Here is a 24145-nt window from a genome sequence, read left to right on the forward strand (position 1 = left end):
CAAGTTGTCCTTGTTTTTTTATATTCTATGACAACAAAAGCTTTGCCTGATGAAAATATTGATTTTAAAATTGAGCCTGGATGTCTGAATTCCAGTTCTCTCATTTAATTCTATAATTAAGACAAAATCAGTACCATCTGATTTCCATGATAAATTCACCCACTGCATTACCCTCTGCTGTGCTTGCAGCTATATATGATTGAACTGCGTGTGAAGAATTTTTAGTTCATTTTTCACCTTTTGCACAAAATGCTCAAATCTGACAAATCTTTGTACTTTTGATCTCTACAATTAGAATCTTGCACCTCCACCATTCAAGCTTTCAAGGGACAAAAGAAATTCCATTTTTTTACTATGTCCCTTTGTTTTGTGCCTTCTGTACCTCTAGAATAGGATAGAGTGGTGAATGTCCCTCCCTCCAGGCCAATGGACCAGCAAAGAAGCCCTAATCTATTCAGGCAGCACTGACGTAATGCTATATTGTTCATATACCTAAACCAGACTCCTGAACCAAACAGGATACTCTGACCTTGTTCACTCCAAGTAATCAACAGGAGGGCTGTGGCAAAGCTTCAGCTATGTTCCCAAAAGGAAATGTAACATCCTCACTGACTCCTGGGAAACCCTGGTCTCTGCACTCTCAAAATTGAGAAACTTCAATTTGGTTGTCATTAAGGAACTCGAGTCTATGCATCACAAGCACAGAGGTCAAGTGGATGTCAGCAAGAATGGGTCACTTCCTGCATTATTTTTGCAAAGAGGTGTGGGGGTCCAGAACTCCTTGAAAATGGCCACACGAGTGGATCGGGTGATAACGATTGAGTGTGGTGTGTTTGCCCTCAATGGGTGGGGCACATTGTTGCTTTATAAAATTTTGGTTCGATCACACTTGGAGTGTTGTGTGTGATTCTGGTCAACCTGATACAGGAAGATGTGAAGGCTTTGGAAAAGATACAGAAGAGGTTTATGAGGACGCTGACTGGTTTAGAAGGTGGGCTGTACTTGGGTTGTTTTCTCTGGAACATAGGATGCTGATGGGTAACCTGATATAAATGTACAAGATCATGAGAGGTAAGGTGGAACAGTCAAAATCTTCTCCCCAGGATAAAAGTGTCACACAGTAGAGGATGTGGGTTTAAGGTTGGGGTGGTGGTGGTTTAGGGGAAATGAGTGGGGCAAGTATTTTACACAGAGAGTGGTGAGTGTCTGGAACAGGCTGCCAGGTGGAAGCAGATCCTCCAGTAGCATTTAAAAGATGTTCAAATAAACACACGAATATGAAGGGGGTGGAGGAACATCTATTAAATCCAAGCAGCAGAGGTTTTGTTTGATTTGGACCTCGTGTTTGGCACAGACCCTTGAGCTAAAGGGCCTGTTGCCCCCTGTTGTACCTATGGCAGAGCATGCAGGTCCCACATTGGCCTCGTCAGCCACCTCTTAACCCACAGAACTGGAGTGGAAACAATCCATCCTCAATGCTGAGGAAGTCCACGAGAGAGAGAGAGAGAGAGAGAGAGAGAGAAGACCGTTCTGGGCTCCATTAAAAATAACAGGGATCCCAATATCACTGCAATTTTCACACTGTTCCCACTGGCACAAAAATAGATATAAAATGGTTAATGCTAAATGGAGACTTCCTGAATTTTTCTTGCGTTGAAGTTCAGCAGAAGCTGTTCTCAATCTCTTCTGGTAGGGTGGAGGGAAGATTGGCATGAAACCCAAAATGTATTTTTAAAAGCATTGTGTGAAGGAGCAAAAGTGAAGTGCCTGGGTTTTTTTTTTTATCTTGTCTCATTAATTGTGATTTTTAACATCAATTTTTTTTTGAGCTGGCAGTCTCCGGAGAAAAAGCATGACAGTCTGCAACAAGGTTGGAATTGTGGAGAAGTGACAGAAAGAGTTGGAATTGGTAGTTTTTCTTGCAAAGTAAGAGTGTTCTACTGTAACAAATGCTGGAAATCATGGCAGGGAGCACAGTGAAATTTGCTGAGGAGTGTCCACAAATGCTTGGTGCACAAAATCTAACAATTAAGTTGTTTAACAAATTGGAATAATTCAATTGTAAGAGTGATGAAATTTAATCATGCTTGTCAAATCACATATGCTGAGCATAGTAAACAATTATTCCCCTGTGGAGAGTCAGAGCTATAAAGAGAGTTCGCTCAGTGCTTTGCTTTCATCCGATTAAGTTCTGAACCAGTGTATCTTGTGAAAGTAATCGGGGGTGGAGGAGAGGGGGAGGAGTCTGCTAGGACTCACCTGACCTGTGAGCAATTCTCGAGCTTGCGGATTTAATTTTTTTAAAATTGAGACGTACAGCATGGTAACAGGCCCTTCTAGCTCATGAGCCCAATTAACCTACAACCCCCGTACGTTTTTCAAAGGTACGAGGAAACCAAGTCCCCTGTCTCCCGCGCAGACACAGGGAGAACATGCAAACTCCTTACAGACAGCACGGGATCCAAACTCTGATCGCTGGTGCTGTAACTGTGTCGCCCCATGTGATATACCCAGTTTCATGGCACTTAATTTGCTTCTGCATTGGAAAGCATTAAGACGGAGTTTGCCTGCTGTTGGAGTTGATAAACAGACTATGTCAATCAAATTGTAATTTTCAATCTTAGCTCAAAGTTTTTTTTATTAATGGTGTACTCTGGGAATACTTTGAATTGTGCTCTTTTCTTTTTGATGGTCAACTGTGATTGATTTCTCCACTAATAAGAAATTAGTTTGGCAATCTTCTGAAACTGATGGACACCTTTCAGAATAGGACTTGGATATACACCACTTACTGTGTTACAGACAATGCCATGTAGCCATTTTGCAGGGTTTGTTAAATATTAACTCTTTTTGTTTGAGTGTGGAACCTCACTAATTGTTAACTCCCCTCCCTTTCCCAGCAGATGGTACGGGAACAATACCTGACGACACAAGGCATTAGCCTGCAAAGGCCAGAGAACCAATATGTCTACAAGATTGGAATCTACGGTTGGAGGAAGCGTTGCCTTTATTTATTTGTGTTGCTGCTTCTCATTATCCTGGTGGTGAATTTTGCATTAACAATCTGGATTCTCAAAGTGATGTGGTTTTCCACAGTAAGTACCGCCTCTGTTCATTTGATGTTTTTAAACGCACTTCTTAAAACGTGCTTTGACGGTGCCAGTATTCAGAGATCTTTTTCTTTCCATATTCTATTTCTCTCATTTTCTTGCAATCATTTTGTCTTTTGTTCTTTGTCTCATACTTTCTGATTCTGTGCAACTTGATTGTACGGTACTTGCTGGCTTCCCATTTTCACAATTGATTAGATGAATAAATTGCCTTCATGATGCACAAGGATGCCGGCAAATGTCAAACGTTCAAAATTGCAAGTGCCATCTCTCCGACTGCTTCTATTAGTTGCAGATTTAAACTCATCTATGATGTGTTTATTGAATTTATGCATCCATGGTTTGATATGCCGATCATGTGTTAAACTAAAAAAAATATCCAGGGGTTAAGAAAAGTCAAATTGAATGCCAGAGGTTTTAAATATTTGGTAATGAATGGTGTAATGTCAAATTGTTCTTAAACAGCATTCACATGATTTTCTGGATGGTTTCTACATGTGGTATAATATATAATAAATGACTCAGCAGCATTATTATTCCAACTCCACTGTGCTTCACTCTGTCAAAATCTTTGACCCAATCTAATACTACTGATGATATCGAACCCTCTCAATTCATTTTGAATGATTAGAAATGTAACCTGAGGAACATGGGCAGTTAAAATCCTCTGGTCCACGACCAAACCTGTTGCCATTTCCTCAAAAGAGGCAAGAACCAGCCAGGGATGCTAAGACAAGATTTTTAGCTGAACCCTATGAGGTCCCAATTACATACATTGGGAGTGACCAGGAAACAGTAGCAAGATTTTTGGCTGAACTATTGTGAAGAAACTGATCATAGCTGGAAACGATAAAAACAAGTACTGTAGACATTGTTCTGTGGGTTACTCAGAGTTTCTGTGCTCTTCCTGGTTTGGGGGGGGGGGGTGGGGGGCCAACCAATCGCTTGGCTTTCCAGGAGAGGACGCACCTTCCGTCCTCATGGGCTTTGCTGCTCTTGGAAAACAGCATCCAGGCCATTTGGAGTTGTGTTGTTCCTCCTTGCTCGTTGCCTTTTATCCAAGATTCCAAAAACTAGCTCCTTTTTCGGTAAATGACATCTGCTCATCAAATATGCTTTTTACCCTGCCGCTACATAACAGGAATTTCTCAGAAAATTTGCGCAACACTGGCTGTGTAAGAAGTTCCAGGTGGGAATTAGAAACTAATTCTCATCTGGAATTTTTCCTGCGGCAGCTCTATACAGTCTTGCAAGCCAGCCTGCTGTCTAAAGTGAACTGTAGGCTGACTGCAGCAATATGCTAATGAATACGCCTGACCACCTTGTTCCTAGCCCCCTCCGTCTGTCCAGCCCGGTCATCCATCACCCCCCATTCCCGGCTGTCCGTCTCCCTCCCTGCCTCCAGCTGTCTGTCAGACCCCCCCAGCCCCGTTGGCCCCCCAGCTGTCCGTTTCCCCACCCACCCCCATCTAACTCCCAATGTGGCAGCAGAGTTGCCCAGAGTTCATTGGAGCATTCATTGCAAGAGCAATGGCTGTCTTCATTACCCATAATTCCCCCATGTAGCAGCAGGTGTCCGGTCCTGCCGATCCCAGATAAAAGGTTAGGAACCTGGCCATATCCTGAAAATTTCACCCCCAAAATCCTGTGGTAGAGGGAGCTGTGCAAGTCCGTAGAAGTTCTGCACTGACCATATTATGCTCAATTGTTTTCAATGTTCATCTTGGAAATGATAAAGAGTTAACAATTACTTGGTTTCCTGAGAATCAAAATATACAAAATCTGTAACCTGACAGGAACTGCTGGGCCAGCTAATGTTTGGAAGGATGTGGGAAAGTAGAAATGTGGCTCACACCCTCCTCACCAAACTGTTACATCCAGAATAGATGTTTCTGTCACTCAATTCAATACATTTTGCAAATTCTACCTTTTGCTCCTTGTGTCGTGCAGTTACGCATACTCAAGACATGGTCCGAGCTTGTGCTGTCCATTGTTTCTTCACTTATGACATCCATAGCTCGCAGATATAATTTGTTCCCAGATACGCATGATTATTAAGTTTGAAAGTTTTTCTCTGTGAATTGTGAATGACTGAGTTGAAATTCCCTTGTCAATTATATTTCCAGATCAAGGTAACCTCTTCCCAACCCGGCACAATGAGTTTTTCTTATGAAAACTTTATTTTAGTTCAGTTAAAACACGCTTTATATTGGCACTGATTTGCAGAATTTAAATCAGTAATGTTCCTTCACCTCCACAGCCAGAGGTTAAATCTAAATATAATGCTGTCAGAAAAATAGTTAGGTTTCCGCTTTGATGCTCCTTTCTGTCTCACACTGTTAAAAGTTCCAATGGGACCGAATTAAGGAGTCGTTCTTCATTCCTCTGTTCCATAATAATATAATGATAATAAGTTCATTGTCATATACATTGTTTAATGCATAGATGCACTGAAATTTTTACTTTCTGCAGCCAAACATGTGAAGGTGAAAAATGTCAAAATTGTACATTAGATTAAAATGCAAAAGATAAATAGATGATAATTATTCACAGTTACCATAGTGCAAGAAATGGTATTACAAATAGTGCAGCCAGTGTTTTTGTGATGTCAGAGTAGTTTATGATTGGAGGCTGATAGCCTTTGGAAAGAAACTGATCTTGAACCTGGAGTTGCTGGACTTCTGGCTTCTGAGCCTTCTACCCGAAGGTAGCAGTGAGAAAAGATTGCGATCAGGGTGATGGGGGCCCAGAATGACGTTGGCTGTCTTCTTGAGGCAGCGCCTCTCGTGGATATCTTCGACGGAGAGGACATCTAAGACTGTGATGGACTTGGCTAGGTTTGTTGCCTTCTACAGCATTCTGTGTTCTTGGGCACTCAAATGGCCAAACCACACTATGATGCAACATGGCCTTGTAGCAGAAAAATGTCCTCTAAATTTGTAAACTGTCTCCCTCCCTAATTCAAGAGCACTCCAACAGATAATGTCTTCACTATGAGGAAATATATTGAATGCTGATAGTCTTTTGTACATCGTTGGTGGGAGTATCAATGTGTGGAAGGTAATTCTTGTGTCACGATCCTGAAAGAGTAATTTGCTATTGGGTCATATAGTATGAAAATGTATAAAATACTTGCCCAGCTATTAGAATGTTTGCATTGAAGCAATATTTAATTTCATTTGTATTACGATGCATATCCCTGAAAGCACAAGTACCTACAGTAAGCACATGGTTTGGAATCCATGCAAGCAATGACAGCACGAAGCCTATAATTGATTAATGTTCAAATAGGAATACTGTATAATGCCAGTATAACATTATCTGTTAAATAAATCATCCAATATTATTATCTCATATCAAAGTTCTCATAATTAATGGAGGAGCCATGGTAACCGGAAGGAAACATCCCAAAGAAACAATTTATATGACTTTTTGGTGCAAATGGGAGAATCCAGGAAAATTAATGGCAGGTGCCTAGTGAAGAGAAAATCCAAGTAGTCTTTTAAAAAGTAGAATAGGACTTGACTGCTTCTTCAGGCTGAATATATTGTGTAAACTGATTTTAATTTGAATCCATAAAATTACTGGTCAAATGTGCAAACTTTTACCTGATGTGACATTTAAGGATATAGTTATTTATTTCGAAAAAGGTTCTGTATCAATAAAACAAATCACCAAGTCCCTGCTGTGTTCTTTCAGACTTGCTAGTCATGATCTTGCCCCTTGATTTTTCTTCAGCGAGAGATGAGACTTACTCAGATCTTCTGATCCCCAAATGCACTCAGAAATAATTTAATTTTTGAATCTGTCAGGTGCTAAATATAAATTCACACCACACTTGTTTATCATTCCAGAAGAAATGTCAATTGGTGGTGGAAAGAAAATCTATTCACATCAAACAAGCAGAGAATATTTACTGATTGAAAGGTAGATCTGACTGTAGCTTAGCGCAAACATTGGTTCACTTTGTTTCTCTCCACATGAGCTATTTACTCTAATAATGTGACACAGAGGCTGGAATCTGTAGCAAAAACAATCTGCTGGAAGAACTCAGTGGGGCAAGCAATATTTTTGGGGAGAAAGGAATTGATGATGGGTCTCTATTCAATACCTGGCTGCTAGAATTGGCGCAATGGTAGCACTACCACTGGTGCAGACCCGTGAGAGCGGGGACTGGAGATAGAGCGTTGCTCGGCTGACTCCGACCATCAACTCCAATCGTGCTTTAAGCAGCCTGTTGAAGGAGCCAACACTGTTATTTTTTAATCCTGCAAACATGGAATCTTTGTCTATAATGGCGGCACCTATACTGGGCAGCGTATCAAGAGGGGTGCACACTTCAGGGAGCAGCAGACCAGCGAAGGGCACCAGAAATGCGGAGAAGCATAGGAGTCGACCCTACAGGACGTTGACCACGGCAGTGGACCATTAAGGGGGTCAGTAGATGAAGGACCCACACAGGCTGCAGGATTTGGCAACTTACAGTCAAAAGACAGACACAGGCTGCTGGAGATTGGCTCATGGGAACCAGATATTGGAAATGGGATTTGAGAGAATACTGAGGTTAATGAGGGCTCCTGAAGGGTTTCAGGTGCTGAACGCTTCCTGATTTTATTGTAGGTTTGGACCTGGAGCTTGGGTTACCAATGTTTTGAATTATAGCCCGTGCAGCTGTGGAGGCTGCGAGAATCCATGGGCACTTAGTGTCTCTGAAGGGACTCTCTTTTGCTTTTCTTTGTCCTATTGTTAGGTGCACCAGGCAATTGTCATGGCAACTCTTTGTTTGCTTAACGAAGACAAAAGTTGAAGTGTATCATGCATACAGGTGCTATTTCAACTTACGATGGGGTTGTATTCAATTAATTCAAATAGCTTTAATAATTAGCTTATTTAATAAATATTAATAATGATTTAACAAATAAATGAGTATATTTTAATAAATGTTATTTTGAATTGCAAAATAAATTTTAATTAAAAAAAAAAAATCCTGAACAATCTAAACTGGGTGTGAAGCTCTGGGCCAGATACAAAGTGCATCATGTCCCTCCTTCCACTGAGGGTGTGATCTGCTGCTGGGTTGAATGGTCGGTCCATGATTGAGCAAGAATCAGATGTGCTGCCATTTGAAATATCCCAAGGTTGCACACAATGCTCTCTCAGCAAACCAAATAACTCTCTGCACAAGTTCAAGATTATTTTCTTCTTTTTCTCTTTATGCGAGAAAAAAATGAAGTTGCACCAAAGGCAAATATTACTACAATTATTAAAGTTCCATGTTTCTGCTCATTTAACCATGGAAACAGGCCTTTGGTCCCACTGTGTCTGCACTATTTATCAGACACATGACTAATACTAATGCTGCACCTACTCTATTTTATTTTCTCTACATTCCCCTTGACTTCATTTGAATTTTACCATTCTCTTACATAAGGCATTTTAGAGAGATCAGTGTGTCTGTGGCGTGGAAGGAAATCAGAGCAACGGTGGAAAACTCATGCAGACACAGGAAGAAGATGCAAACCCCAAGCAGGCAGCCCTCGAGGTCCTGATTGAACCTTGGTTGCTGGACCCTCAAGGCAGCACCTCTGCCAGGTGCTCCACTCTGTCACACCAAATATCATGATTCTTATTTAAAATACATTTGCATTTATTAGTACTTGTAGATAAATGTAGCTGCTTTGTGGCTGTTTGCATTATAGCATCAAGGTTGAGCAAAATTCAATTATCTTTTCCATTCTTAGTGACATTACTCACCGGTTCTCTGACCTCATCATGGTTCACTGGGCCAAGACTCGCATGCAACCTTACCTAACAGGTAGCTAGCCCCTGCTCCAACCTTTTCATTTGTCCTTGCTACAAGTATGTTCCTGGTAACACATAATCTCCAGGTTCTCATTCCACAGAATCTTTTCACCAAGCAAAGAATCAATATTTATTGTCTTGCAGTTTAATATTTGAATAGTGGTTGGGAATGTTAAATGAAATGATGCAATGTTTTCACTTCCATTCTCTTGAAATTCATCCTGGAAAAGCAGCTGTTAATTCCAAGGTTATAACTTGCTTGTTCTGCCCTGGCCAGCAGAGAAAACATAGATCAATCTAATTCAATCATTTTGATTACCATTCTTTAACTGGAAACAAAAGAAAAACATTGGGTGTTAGGGATTGGGTGGAACACATGATATTGCACCATGCCTTCTAACCCCTCATGGGCATGAGATCCACTGGAGATTGGAAGTGGTCAGAATTGGGTCAGTTGCCATGCAAGTTGCAGATGGAGAAATTCGATTGTTCAGTATTGTTTTTATTCAAATGTTACGAGCCCAGAGGACCCCAAAACCCAGCAGCCACAGATATTCACCAAGACAAATGGTTACTTAAACAAAAGTTGCTTTTAATTATCTTTAAACATGAAAACAGAATCAAACTTTAACTTATCTCTATTGACTTACTTAACCTAACTTCTAATTCTAAGCGCTCGTGTATGTAATGTGTGTGTAAGTTCACAAAAGTTCTTTGGTTCACAGTCCAATCTCACTTCTCATTCCTCCCAAGTTCACTGGTTGCAGGCAATTCTAAATGGTTACCGCTCAGGAAGGTTCTTGTCGGTTTTCAGAGAGAGATTTGTTATTCCTTTTTAATCAGCCAATTCAGTGTCTTGTTGATGAAACTTGCCCCTTCAGGATTCTCTAGATGATAACCTCTTTCTTTCAGGTCATCACAGAGTTCCTTTCTGTTTCTCTTATTCCAAGTGAAACATCAAACAGCCCATCTTCTCCCTCCCGCATGAACCACAAGAGTTTAGACCAGGCAGTCTTCCAAAATGGGGCTTTCCAAAAGCTTGCCACCTTGTCCTGTTTCAGCCCCAGCTACTTCTGCTGGCTGTGACACTGTACAAGTGATATATCTCTCTCTCTGATTCTCTGAGAGAAAGCCTGTTTGACTCTCTCTGCTTGCAACACCACATGACCCTCTCAGAACAGCAAGTTCTCTTCCAGACAGCAGTAGCTCTGGCATGTTCTTTCATCTGTTGCCCTTTGCAAACAACAATCCATGAGTGAAGACTCTTGAGCACTCTTCAAAAGCTCTTGCAAAAGCTCTTGAGTCGATACGCCTAGCATGGGGCAGAGCTCCAGTATTTTAAATAAGATCTGTTTTAAAATGTTTGTATATGACCTACTCTAACAAACCTTTCCCAATTTATCTCCCAAAAACATCTATTTACTCTGTCACATACGTTATATACTTAAATCTCAGTTTTCCCCAGAGCATGTTATTAGTGACAATTTTTAGGTCAACTTCATCATACTACTAACTCGACAGGCCATGTCCTCCTTCCTGGTATGTTTTGATACTTTAATGGTTAATTTTATTTTCTTTTGGCAGGAGAGAGGAATATTTTTTCACTGCGATTAATCCTCCCCAAATATCCCTTGAATATTGCATGGTGGGAAACTTCAATTTAACCGCAACTTGGGTTTCACCTTCTTTTGTAGTCATTTGTACATCAGTTGTAATAAATGGAACCCAAAACTGGGACAAAGATCCTGAATTACCTTTGTGGGGGTCTCCCACTCATCTTTTCTTTCTTACTTGTGTTTAGTTGTAGAATTATTTCATTATTTTTCAGAATCTGGAATCTGGTAGCAGCATATGGCCTCCAATAATATTGAGTGATTCAGTATTTGCAAGATTATGAAGCAGAAACTTCTCATTGTCTATTTGATTATTTCTTGCTGATTTATTCCCATGTGGTACAGTGAGGCTATTTGGCAGTCATAATTTACAAGAAAAGTCAAAGGGTAATGAAGGCAACTGTCTGTAGCCAATGCAATAATTACCATTGCTGACAACAGCATTGGAGAGCAAGAGAGTTATTGAAAGCTAGCCTTCTGGCTAAAATTACAAATTCAAGCCAAAAAACTAGTAAACTAGTTCCTGCTGAAGGTAGGTAGGATGGGCCACCTTTGCATTGAATTGAGCAGATAATATAGTTTGTTGGACGGCGGGTATTCCAGCCTCCAGTCACCTCTTACCACTAGTCAACTGTCGTCATTGCACACCCCCAGAAATCGGAGATTCTTGCCAGAAACATTAATCAATTTTTGGTATGTGAAGATGCGTTCACTGAAGAAATTGTATTCCAGAGATCCCAGCAATTAACATTCCAAAAAATGCAAGAGCTACAGGCTATCACAGGTTAGACTTGCATTTGCACATCAACTTTTGGGAAGAACAACCCGGTGAGTTCTTTTACAGAAAGTTTAGACACAATCAAAAGTTCCCTCTACAAAAGTTCTGATTTGGGGCACTACACTTGAGAAGGGCTATTTATGGTCTTTGGAGAGAGTGATTTCTAAGTCAACTCCAGTAATACTGAACTTCAAGGGTTAAATTATGAGAAGAGATTAGACAAATTCCAAGATGTTTTTTTGGAATTTAGAAATCTAAGGGATGATTTGATCCAAGTTTTTGATGGATTGAAACTATTTCCCCTGGTTGGAGAATCAATTGGATGAGAACATGACCTACGAAATAGAGGTGGCCATTTCAGAAGTGAAGAATGCTTGTGCATGCAAAGAATGAAAATATGGAACTACTCTGGAAATGGCAGTTGAGGCCAATTTTAAATCCAAGACCGATAATTCTGTCATGCAGAAATTATTAGGGAAATTGTTGATGGAGTCAGGTTGAATATCAAACATATTTAGTTGAATGGCAAAGTAGTGTTTCAGTGGCCAGCTTGCATTATTCCATTGCTATTATCCAATGTCCTGAAATAAATAATGAAAACTCTCAGACATTTTCTTTCATTTAATTTGAGTGCAAGGCTATCGCTGGTAAGGGTGGTATTTTCTGCCCATTCCTACTTTAAGATATTTTATTTTCCCTGATCATTTGTGAAGACGTCCCCATGTTGTGAAGATCTGCCTATTGTGCTGTTAGGGGGATGGTCCCAGGATTTTTATCAGGTAATAGCTAAGAAAAATTATGCCCAAATTAAGGAGTTGTGTGAATGGAGGAGAACTTGGAGTCGATGGCAGTCATAGAGTTACACAGCACAGAGATAGGCCCTTTGGTCCAAATCATCCATGCCGACCAGGTTTTCTTACCATGTTCATCTAATTTCCCTGTGTTTGGCCTGTAACTCTCTAAACTTTTCCTATCCAATAAGCTATCTAAATATCTCTTAAATCTGACATTCATGTGCACCTCTACAGCTTCTGGCAGCTCATTCCATATGTACACCAAACTCTTGTGTGGAAAAAGCATTATCCCTCAGGTCCCTTTCAAATCTTTCTCCTCTTGTCTCAAACCCATGCCTCCTGGTTCTGGACTCCTCCCTCCTGGAATAAAGACTGTGACCGTTCAACTTATCTATGCCCCTCACGATTTTAAATACAGTGCTTAATCTTTTATCTGAAATCCTTGGAACCAGACACTTTCAGATTTTGGAATTTTTCGGATAACGGAATAATGTTAAAACAGCAATTCTTTTAAGTAATTGCAGGGGAGGGAGAACACATCGCTGATTTAGTCAATGATTATGTCTATTTTTTTGCAGTTTAAAGTGTTGCATCCACTGCTGTTAATTCCGGAACGAGTCCAGATCTTCGTCCTGTTACCAGGGTTAATTATAGCCAATGGTCTTGTGCCGAGATCAAATTGATGTTCATAAGCTTGATGTAAGCAGCCAGCTCTTGGGTTCAGTTTAAATTTCTAGATGGTCAATAATCCATGAACACCTGCAGAATCTCAATTGTAAGTTTAATTGGGAGACTGCAGGTGTTGATTGCAAAACTTTTAAAGTTTTTAATTCCCAGTTCGGCCAGGAGCCTATTGTTGTTCTAATGCCACAGACCCCTGGCATAAATCCATGAAAAGTCACCTGGTTGGTCCTGGTTACATTCATGATCTGCTGGGAAGAGGTGTTTGTATTTTTCTTCTTTCTCCTCAAACGCATTCAGGATGGAGTTATAATAATCTTTGTATCTTATTGTAACGTCAACTATAATTGCCATTTGATTTTTAACAAAAATCAAGTTGGGTTTCCATAGTTGACCTGCTTTGTCTCGAAAATATGGTTTGATGTATGTTTGCTATCTATAATGTGTTGCTTTAACACAAGAAGATCTGCAATTTTATTATGTTTCTTTATAAGCATATTCTGCCAGACACCTACTGGAGATGTGTGCGATGGTCTCATTTATGATTTCACATCTCCAACAGGTTTTCACTTTGTCAGCAGTTCCTCTATTTCTTGTACAACATTTAGGATATTGTCCAGATTTTAATAAAAGTGCATTCACAAATTGATGTTCCTTCCAAGTCTCGTGCGACCCAAGCATTGGAAATTTTGTTATTTTTAAATTCCCCAAATGCCTGAGCCTTGTGCCTGGAGATTCATCTATCTTTTGAATTCTCAGTCATGCCAATTAAGTTTGAACAAAGATCTCTTAATGGTTTCATCTTCAAAGCGTTCATCCAAGTGTTCAGACAGGCTACTGGATCTAATTTCTTCATCAACCGTCGAATCAAAGTCACTTTTAATCAAAATTGATCTAATGACTTCAAGCTTCAAAAGTTGGTCAATTCTTGCTTGATTTTCTTTTTTTGGAAAATGAAAGCAGTCTCTCATGATGTTGTCTTCTGATCTCTCCAGTACTTGTTTTTTTGTAATTATTGCGACTGGGATTTGAATCTCTAATTTGGGTAGAGCTAGTCCTCCGTCTCTATTTCTTGTGTAAAGAATACTGTCGGTGGTATCATACGGCAGGTGGAGTATATCCTTTACGGTTGTTCTAATCTGTCTATCAAGCTCTTTTAAAACATTCTGTGATACTTCACACAAGATCAGTTGATAATAAATGCGTGGAACAATTTATGTTTTCACAATTTCAGCTTTTTGGCTCGGTTTAAGTTTCGACTCTAAGGCTGTTAAACCAGGATGACAATTTCTCCCAATATTTGCCATCCAAGACACCCAACCAAGGGTCAATTTGTGCACCTCAATATTTTTTCACCTTCCCTGCTATCTTCTTGCCATTGGATTCCCATTCTTCTCTCACATTATACAAGTATGTTATTCTTTTGCAGATAAAGTGAAAGTCTTTCATCTTTTTAACATTCACCTCGAGCCCAGTGGATCTACAGAATGTTGATAAGAGCTTGAGGTTTGCTATCATCCCATCATAAAAATTACTCAAGATCACTATGTCATCCGGAAATGCTCAGGCTGTATATCTTGAGGTTCCTTTCAATATTGACATCTCTATCCCTTTTCCTTGATGTTCTAGGGTCGTGACGAGTGGATCCATAGCAATGTTAAAGAGAATAGGAGAGAGGGGTTGCCTTGCTTCACTGCTCTCGTGATGTTAATTTTTTTCAGTTTTCCCCTTTCTGATTTCCACTGTTGTGAGGTATTACTGTATAGATCTGTAATCAGATCTATAAAAATAGTTGGGGCTCCTATTCTTATTAATGCCTTTGGAATGTATTTGTGTCCTACCGAATCAAATGCTTTAGCAAGATCCACAAACACAAGTGCTAATTCATTGTAGTACATCTTAGACCTGCTAATGATGTGGGATGGTAATATTTTCATTACAGCCGGATGTGTTGATAAGGAAGCCTTTCTGCCTCTGACTGATTTTAACAGATTCACTTAGATGCTTTGCCAGGATTTTTGTAAAAATCATCAAAATAATAGGGTCCGATGATAATTGGCCTCCAATTGGACAGATCTTTTAGTTCTTTATCTTCTGTCTTTGGAATCAACACAGTCTGGCTGTCCTAAACATTCTGAGATAACTCCAAATTTGAGCCAAATATTGAAAAGTTTGAGCAGTATGTTTTTGGCCATAATGTTTAATAGGTCCTTTTTTCTCAGGCCTTCCAGATCTGGAGCGGTGTTCTCCTTTGTTGTTTAGAGCTCAACTTTAATTTCTTCCTTTTCAATTTCTTTAAGGCGTTTCTCTTTATCAAACTCGTCATGATCATCCTCTAATTTCTGCAGCTCAGCTTTGTTGTTCTCAGTTCCCAACCTATCATTTTAGAACTTTCCCACTTCCTTCTTTGTTATCGAACACTCACATTGTTCTGGCATCCCCATAATTTTACGGGTTAAGTGTTTCCAGTCCTTTTCATGGGGGTCTAGATTGCTCTATAGATTGCCTTCTTTCTGGCTGTTCTTTTAATAATCTCAGTATTCCTCTGGGGTGGTTTGTTCAAATCAATTCATTATTCCTTCCTTACATGCGAATTTTCCTTCTGACAAGCAAATTTACTGATAATCTTCATGAAAATGCCCTCCAGAAGATTGAGACCCAAATTGTAGCATGGCTTAGTATTCTTCTTGCCCAATAATTTAGAGACATCATCCAATGGTTCCTGGATGTTGTCGGGTATTATTTCCTGATTCACCTTACTGATGGTTCTCTCAGATCTTTTAAGTGGTGAATCAATTATATTAATCTCTTTGAGCAAAGGCGTTCTTCCTTGTTGGTCTTCTTTAGTTCTTTTATTCTTTTCTTGAAGTTTCTGCAGAATTCTCCTTTTATCGGTAATTTGCTTGTTAGCTTTCATTGTTAGTATTTTTCCCATCTTGATGTTAATGAAATGTGCCCCCTTCATATTTTTCCTCCAGTCCGATTAATAGTGATGTTTCTTCTTCCGTCCACTAATTTTTCCGACTGGGTTCCTGAGTACTGAGCCCACTCTCGCTTGATATTTCTTATCTCTGCGTGTTAATGTCGCTCATGTTGACCCATTCCACTCTCTGTTTTGAAGGATGCTCCACAAGCTTCACAAATAAATTCACTTTCAATCCTTTCCAGAGTGTACGGTTATCGAATGGAGTTTGCCTGTTCTCTAACATTTCCTGCAAGTAGCCTTCAACATTCTGGTCTGATGGTTTTCTCATGTGTGCACGAAATGCTCCCAGACTGTTGAAGATCTTTCCTTATCCCTCTGCTGGACAGGTTTCAGATAAAAAGGGCATCATGGCGTTAACAGTCATGTCTGGAGGGTTGACTTTTCTCATTTTGTCACCACTCTTAATATGTGGCCATTTCATTTCAATCACATCAGTTGCCAGATCCCTGGCATTGGATGGTATTATATTATCTTTAAATAAAGTACTGTAATAGACGATGGTTTTAATGTTCATCTCTGGGTTATAAACCACATTTTCCTTTTCCTTTTTATTCCTTCTCTTAGGGTAATTGTCTCATGATCTCTTCATCTGTTGCTGCCGCCCCATCTCAGATTACTCACATCACCCATGGGGAATCTTCCTCTTAAATCCACTTCTCTGGTTTGTGTGAAGGTGGATGTTTTCATCAGTTTAGGCTGGACACTGGAATAAGTGCAATTAGCAGATTTCACATGACCACCATTGCAAATGGTACAGTGAGACAGTCTTTATCCAGTTATCTGTCCCTCCGGGAAGAAGCTTGGAATCCATGCCCAATCTTCTTTTAAAATCGCCTGGATTCTAGAAGTCACTTTAGCCACCATCTTGGTGTTCCCAGCGGGACTGCAAGGAGTTGTAACTGACTCTTAATCTCAGCTTTATCGCCCTGGTGGCGGGAAGCCAGGAAAGCCCAAGAGAATCATAGTTACTCCCGCCAAATGAAATAAAGATGGACAGCTCTCTCCCCACCCGCCCGAGCTGCACTGCCACCCTCTCCCCGCCCACCCGGGCCACGCTGCCACTCTTTTCCCATCCACCTGAGCCGCGTTGCTACTCTCCCTATCCGACTGCCTGAGCCACTCCCTCTGTCAAATTCCCTTTCAGTGGGATTGCTGAAATTCTGCCGGAGGATGGTCCCTGTATTTTTAAGTAAAACATACAGTAAAACTTCAAACTTAAACTGGCTCAAAATAAGCTAAACACCTGAAAATATACAGCACATTTGTTTTCGGAATTACAGATAAAGGAATAATCACCTGTACCTCTATAAGGTCACCTCTCAGCCTCTGCTCCAAGAAGAAAAATGTCCAAGTCGATCCATTTCTTGAGACCCAGTAACATCCTGCTGAATATTTTCTGCATCCTTATTAGTTTAATGAATTCTTTCCTATAATTAGTAAAGCAGAACTGCACATACTACTTCAAATGAGCTCTTGCCAACATCTTTCACAGTTGTAGCATGACATCCTCTGGACTCTGCTCAGACTGTCCTTGCTTTTCTGGATGGTGGAAATGACAGGTTTTGCAGGTGCTGCCAACAACGGCTTGTCTATTTGCAAAATGTAACCCTAATATCAAGTGGTGGAGGGCTGGATGTTTAGGCTACTTGATAAGGTGCTGATGAACCCAACTGCTCTGTTCTAGACATCCTGAAGCCCTTTAGAATGTTCCTGCAGCTGCACAAATCTAGATACATTGAAACTTTGTCACTCAACTATTTGGTCATCTCTCCATATTTCAAGTAAAAACATAATGCTGGAGAACCTCAGCAGGTCGATGTACTTTATATTGCAAAGATAGATACATTACCACAGTTTTGGGCTTGAGTCCTTCACCAAGGTAACCATATTTCAAAGTGAGTGCACGACAACAATTGGGAAATTTGCAGCGATTTCCACTAGATCGAGATAAATCAGCATCGTATATTTTAACTCTTGATCGTGTAGAAAAAAGGACAAAATGACATAAAGCTATTAATTTTGATAAACACACAATTAACAGCTCCACTGTTTGAGAAAGATTGACCATTCGAGTTGAACCATTGTTCAGATTTGCAGAAAGCTTGCAGGTATGCTCGTTAGGGGAAGTGTTGGGAGTTGAGCAGTTTCCGTACTTGATTGCAGTGAACATTATTTGAAAGCTTTGTAGATAATATATAACTCAAAAATGTAGTGACAGGAAGGATGACATTGGAGTTCATGAGTGGTGTAATGTGCAGATTATAGTTAATGAAGTGTGAATAGACATTAGTGGGAAGAATAAGCAGTATAAATAAGGTGCACAATTTTTAAAAGGATACTCAAGCATGGGGAGTTGTACGTAGGTATCTTTGAAAGTGCAAGACAAGTTAAGAAGTCCAATTCAATGGAATTAACTTCAGAGACAGTATGATATCTGCTATAAGCCTGTATTTGGCAGAATGTGCAAAAGAAACCATCACTGGTTCAACGGGCAGAAAGGCAATTCTCAGCAATGCGTCATGGAATGCTAAGAGGGCACAGTGAGACACACACAGAACACTGCTGGCCATCCAATGCATCCTGACCTGTCTCCAGCCGTCTCGACTATGTCTTGCCACAGGGTCCAGATAGACCGGGACGAGATAGTGAGGCTGGCGACCTGCACAACTCTCCCTCACTTTAATCCAAATTAAGTGCAAGTCATGACTTCAAACCCAATTGACTTTGAAGCCATGGTCATCTTCAACTACAAAGGACGAACAGCAACAACATGATGTCTACTAACATATAATGACTTGATTCATCCTCCTCTGTCCCTGCTTCTGAACCCCTGCAGCAATTAAGTATCTGTCAATGCCCAAGTCTCCGTGGAAGCCCTGTGCCCTATCAACACCCTCTCAAGCCCTGCTTCTGATCATTGGTTCCCACAAGTCGATTTGCCAACAGCCTGCGACAGTGTCAGGCCATTGCCTTCTGAGCCCTGCTCTGGTCTATTGCTGTAGGGTCCTCTCCCAGGCTTCTCCCTGTCAAGGACAGGTGTTCTCCCAATCTGGTGCCTTGCGCTGATCTGCTGCCTCTCACAGAACTCATGATTCTTGAGGTCTGGGCTGCCGAATGTGGACGCCTTCATCTTGGATATTAGACCTTTGAAGATAGTTGAAGGAAGAGCTGTGGCTGGCCCCATTATACAGGCAATTTAAACATCGGGTGGGACGGCCGGCCACTAGGGCCCTGCGGAGGAGTTCTGGAGGACCGTGTCTCCACTCCACCACTCTTCCCTAATCCATAGCAACAGCAGCTCTGCCATTATAGAGGCTGCAATAAAAGAGTCATGTTGATTGTGGGTTCCTTTTATCATTGGTGCACAATATTTTCTGCAAATAATCATTTGGATCAGTGGAGTTTTCTTTCGCTTCCTCAGGATGTTACTGAATTGCTCTCAGCCAATGAATTACTGTTAGATTCATTGCTTTTATCCTGCATTTGGGCACATCAGCAATACGGTAAATGCAACGTAAAATCCAACAATTAGCAAGTGATCAAATGACTTGTTGATGTTTTCAGTAGCACTGAGTGAAATTACACCTTTTACAGAGATTTTAGTTCGTAGACAGAGTCTCATTGAAATGGTGGTCTTTCTGACAGAGCAACATTTCCTTTGGACTGCATATTTGTATCAACCTGTGTTGCATACCAATGAAAGAGTGCTATTACTGAAGAAAATTAATATTTTTAATGCTGTTATGGTGAAAGAGTTCATTTGAGATCAGTTTGCTTAGCAGAAATCTTCAACTTTTTTCTGTGGTGTGTGGCTGAACTGGTCATTGAATTAATTTGGCAAGGGCATATTGAAGTTAATGGCCCTTATTTTCCTGGGAAATCCTGCACTGAATCACAGAGCTTGTTATGAAGATTAATCCAATGCTGTTTCAAGGCTGCCACAGGCACCTGCAACTGGTGAGGACAAATCTAACAGGCACCAGACTTCTCAACCACTGCATTTTGTGCAGCTGAGAAATAAATAATTAATTGCGATGAATTCTGGATAGGAAGGGGAAATCCACCAAGGTTTTGAACAAGCACACAGTGAGATTGTTATTATGAAAGGTATATTTCAGCAACTTTATTATCAATTAATTAAACAAACTTTAAGAACTCAAAACCTGCCCAATCTGAATCTCTGAGCTCGGTCATTCTGATCCCAGGTTTTTTTTTCTGTTTTGCATGGAGCATAACTCGTTACAGCACAGTACACCCCTTGGGTCACAATGCTATGTTGACCTATATAAACCTGCTCCATTACAATTTAATTTCCCTACCTCACACCCATAATCCTCCATTTTTTTCTTGCATTCATATGCCTATCTCAGAGTTTTTTTGAATGTTGCTATTGTCAGTCTCCACCAACACACCCGGCAATGTAACCCGCACACCCACCACTCACTGTATTTTTTTTTAAAAAACTTGCCTCTGTTATCTCTCCTAAACATTCCTCCACTCACCTGAAACCAATATCCTTTGGTATTTGCTGTTGTCACCCCAGGAAACAGGTGCTGACTGTCCATCCTAACTAACCCCCTTATACTATTATATACTGTACCCCTATTAAATTGCCCCTCACCCTTCATTGCTGCAAAGAGAAAAGCTCTCACTCTGTCAATGTTGCTTCATATGACATGCACGCAAATCCAGGCACCATCCTGGTAAAATTCCTCTGTGCCCTCTCCAAAGCATCTACGTCCTTCCTGCAATGAGGTGACCTGTCGAGCACTATCGGTAACCCCAATAATGACGCAGACAGAAGACGATAAGCTTTATTGAGCTAGAGACTGCTGGCCCAGGTCCAGGCTAGGAAAATGAGCGGGAAGCAGAGGGGACTCAACCTTTATGTCCCGGGATCACATGGGCAGGACTAAGGGAGGAGCTAAGGCAGAAGGGCTGGCCAGCCAGTGTATACAATCATATCACCACACCATCAAACATGAAAGCGTGTGTGGACTAATCAAAATTTCAGAGAGCTGCAGCTTTACCTCAAGGCACTTGAGATCAATTCCCCCCCTCCCGCCCGACTAATGAAGACCACAAAATACCATTACAGTATATCAGCAAGATTTGTGGCCTTTGTGACACATGAGGATCTAATCAATGCCTATTGAGAGCTAAAGTATAGCCTATACATACATTTACAATTAGTCTTTGACCCTTAACCCTTTCTTTTTGGAACTTCACTAGGTCTAAGCCTAAAGGAGCAAAAATCATCAAGAATGATCATTTGTGTTATATTTTGTCCTTCCTTCACATTAGCTAAAGGATGATAAGGGCACAGTTTTTGAAATAGGCTTCCTACCCTGTTTAATATGACAGTGAGATCAGGTCTGGATTAAGCTAGTGTGGGGACTGTAATAAAAGGGCCCTAAATTTTAAAAAATACACATAAATATTAAAACATTTAGTAGCTTAAAAATAGGGAATAAAATGGAAATGAAAGGACACCAAATGCCGGGGAGGCTAAATTCAGAAGAGAGAGATGAACTGAAAGAGATAAATCATTGCAAATGCAGCCTTGTGCATTTTATGAATGGTTACAAACTCACACAGATTAAGCAAGTTTCAAGGGGAATTGGTGGCTGGGCAAAGTGGAGAGGTGGCAGGATGAAAGTCAGAGTTTTCAGCTGAATGTCTGATGGTGGACAACAGAATCTCCGGCAAAGGGGCTTGTAGGATGCTCTGCAAGTGGCTAGAGACCTCCTTAGCCATCATTACCTGCGGAATCATACAAACTCCCTGCTCTTGCTCCAGGAACAAGAACGTAGGCCAGTCCACCGAAATGTTGGGCTTGAATAAAAAGGGAGACAGCTGCCTGAAAGGCAATGTCTACTTGGACCATTGCATCAAGAACCCAAGGTCAGCATCAATGCAGGTTCCCCCAGTAAGTGAACGTAGCGGCCACATGTTGCATCAACAGCAAGGAGTATCTTTAGCTTGATTTTTTAGTTCAAGCTATCATGACTTGTTCTTAAAATTAGCTGCTGCATTTTATCTTTACACGTATTAACCAAGAAACCTTTATCAGTGGAGTTGAATTGCAGACCTTATGCCAATAAAGAGGATATAAATGGGTAGCCCTGATTCAAAACACTGAGCTGTAGCGAGATCTGTCTTGGCAATTAGTTTGGAGGTGAAGAAATAGAAGTGTAATTGGTCAAGGATCCATCAGGGAAATCAACAGAGGTGAGATTGCATGCTTAATATCACCATTACCACTGGATTTCTCACTGATTTATAACTCAGTGTGCAAAATTAAAAATCCAAACAAACAAACTGAACAATTTCTCTTTTTCATTCTCACTAAACACTTAAAGCCATGTGATTATAATCTGAGAAAAGATTTCAGTCATTTTTTTAAATAATTAGTTTTAAGTTCAACTTTAGGAACGTTAGAATGGACATTGATTCTTTTGCATCAGTGCCTTTCTCTTAAATGTTTATTATCTGTTCTTTGATTGGGGGTGTTATAATCATCTACCAACTGTGATATACATATAAATAAAAAACTGCAGATGTATAAATAGAGTAAGTGCTGTACTACAGTAATAGAGCAAGCATTTAACATGGTCCACATAGCATATGCTACTTCTGGTACTATGTTACTCTAGCCCTGAGTGAGATAACATTGAGCTGAAAATATAAAATTAATCTGAATAAAATGGGAAAGAGTGCTGGACATACCAAGAAGTCTTGCATCTCGCAAGTATTAATTGCATCAATTTTAAAACATCAAGACTGATTGTAATCACAGAAATATTATTCAATGTGGTGTGGGATTTCATCGCTTTAAAAATATATCATGACTCAAAGGTTCCTTTTATTGTCACTTAATAATACATTAAAATGTAATATACATGATATACTTCAACTTTCGTCTTCCATAAGGCAAAGATTTGCATAACATTGCCTGATGCCCCAACAACATGAGGAAGAGAAGCAAAAGAGTGTGTCTCCAGAGTCGCTAAGTGTTACGTGGATTCACATCCATTACTTCTGCAGCTGCACAGGGACTCTCGTTGAAACCATCAGCAACCCGAGTACCAGATCTAAACCTCCAATATGATCAAGAATCCTTCAGCAGCGAAGGCCCTTCATGACCCCTTCTTCCCCTCAGCACCCCCTCAGATCCTGGTTCGGTTACCTGGTTCCCATGTGCCAGTCTCAACAGCCTGCAGCTAGAGAGGGTCTCTCACTGCAAATCAACCACAACCTATGTTAGCCCTTCAGTCACTAAATTCCTGTTTGTCTGCTTGCATGGTCACCAACCTGTTGAGTCGTCTCCTATGCTCCTCCCTTTCAATGGGGGGGGGGGGGTGTGATCTTCCAGTTTCTAGCATCCTGTGCCATTCCACTGCCTACCCAGATCTTACAACCCCTCATGATACACTGCCCAGCACAGATGATGCCATCTTGGGCATAAACCTCCAAGATTGCAGTTTTTTAAAAAAAAACACCATTGCCTCCTTTAATAGGCTGTTAAAAGCCAGTTCGAAGCTGTCAGAATTTGGAGTGGGCAGTTGGTCCATGCGGAGCAGCACCATGTCTCTGCTCCCCACTCTTCTGGAACTGTGACAGTAGCAACACTGTCATTGGCTTGATTACATACAGTGGCATCCATCATGTTTGGAACAAAGATTTTTTTTCCCTTTATTTTCCCCCTGTGCTTGACAGTTTTAAATATGTAATCAAACAATTCACATATGAAGAAAGTGTACATTCTAGATTTTATTCAAGGTTATTTGTATACATTTTGGTTGCACCATGTAGAAGTTACAGCACCTTGTATACATAGTTCCCCCATTTCAGGGTATCACAATGTTTGGAATGTTTGGCTTTCACAAGTCGTTATGATTACTTGGCTTCATTTAATTGCTCCATTGGTGCAGGTATAAGAGAGCAAGGCTTGCTTCTAAGCTTTTGGTCACCTTTGGAGCCTGTAGTTGCCATTTTTCTGCATGAGGACCAGAGATGCGCCAATGAAAGTTGTTATGAGGCTGAAAAACAAGAATATAACATTAAGAAATATTCTCCTAACCTTAGGATTACCAAAGCCGACAGTTTTGAACATCATTGAAGAGAAAGAGCGTACTGGTGAGCTCAGTAATCGCAAAGGAAATGGTATTTCAAGGAAAGTCTCCACTGCTGATGACATGATCATTCTTATCCACGATAAAGAAAAATCCCCCAAATCCTGTCCAACAGATCAGAAAGACTCTTCAGGAGGCAGGTGTGGATGTGGGTCAATGACTACTGTCTGCAGAAGACTTCATGAACAGAAATACAGAGGCTACTCTGCAAGATGTAAACCACTAGTTAGCCACAGAAACAGGATG

General features: G+C 40.6%; 1 protein-coding gene across 6 annotated transcripts in view; it reads left to right on the plus strand.

Moving 5' to 3' along the window:
- sgcg (sarcoglycan, gamma) overlaps positions 1 to 24145 on the plus strand; it is a 527276-nt gene that overhangs the window by 286847 nt on the left and 216284 nt on the right. For 3 of the 6 annotated variants that reach the window (XM_069891401.1, XM_069891400.1, XM_069891402.1), the window contains one exon: positions 2904 to 3095. In XM_069891401.1, coding sequence (XP_069747502.1) covers positions 2904 to 3095 — 192 coding nt within the window. Of the gene's footprint in view, positions 1 to 2900; positions 3096 to 24145 lie in introns of all 6 variants that reach the window. The other 3 variants (XM_069891398.1, XM_069891403.1, XM_069891404.1) reach the window with 1 other exon arrangement.

Source organism: Narcine bancroftii, chromosome 7 (genome assembly GCF_036971445.1).
Source record: "Narcine bancroftii isolate sNarBan1 chromosome 7, sNarBan1.hap1, whole genome shotgun sequence".
Lineage (NCBI taxonomy): Eukaryota > Metazoa > Chordata > Chondrichthyes > Torpediniformes > Narcinidae > Narcine > Narcine bancroftii.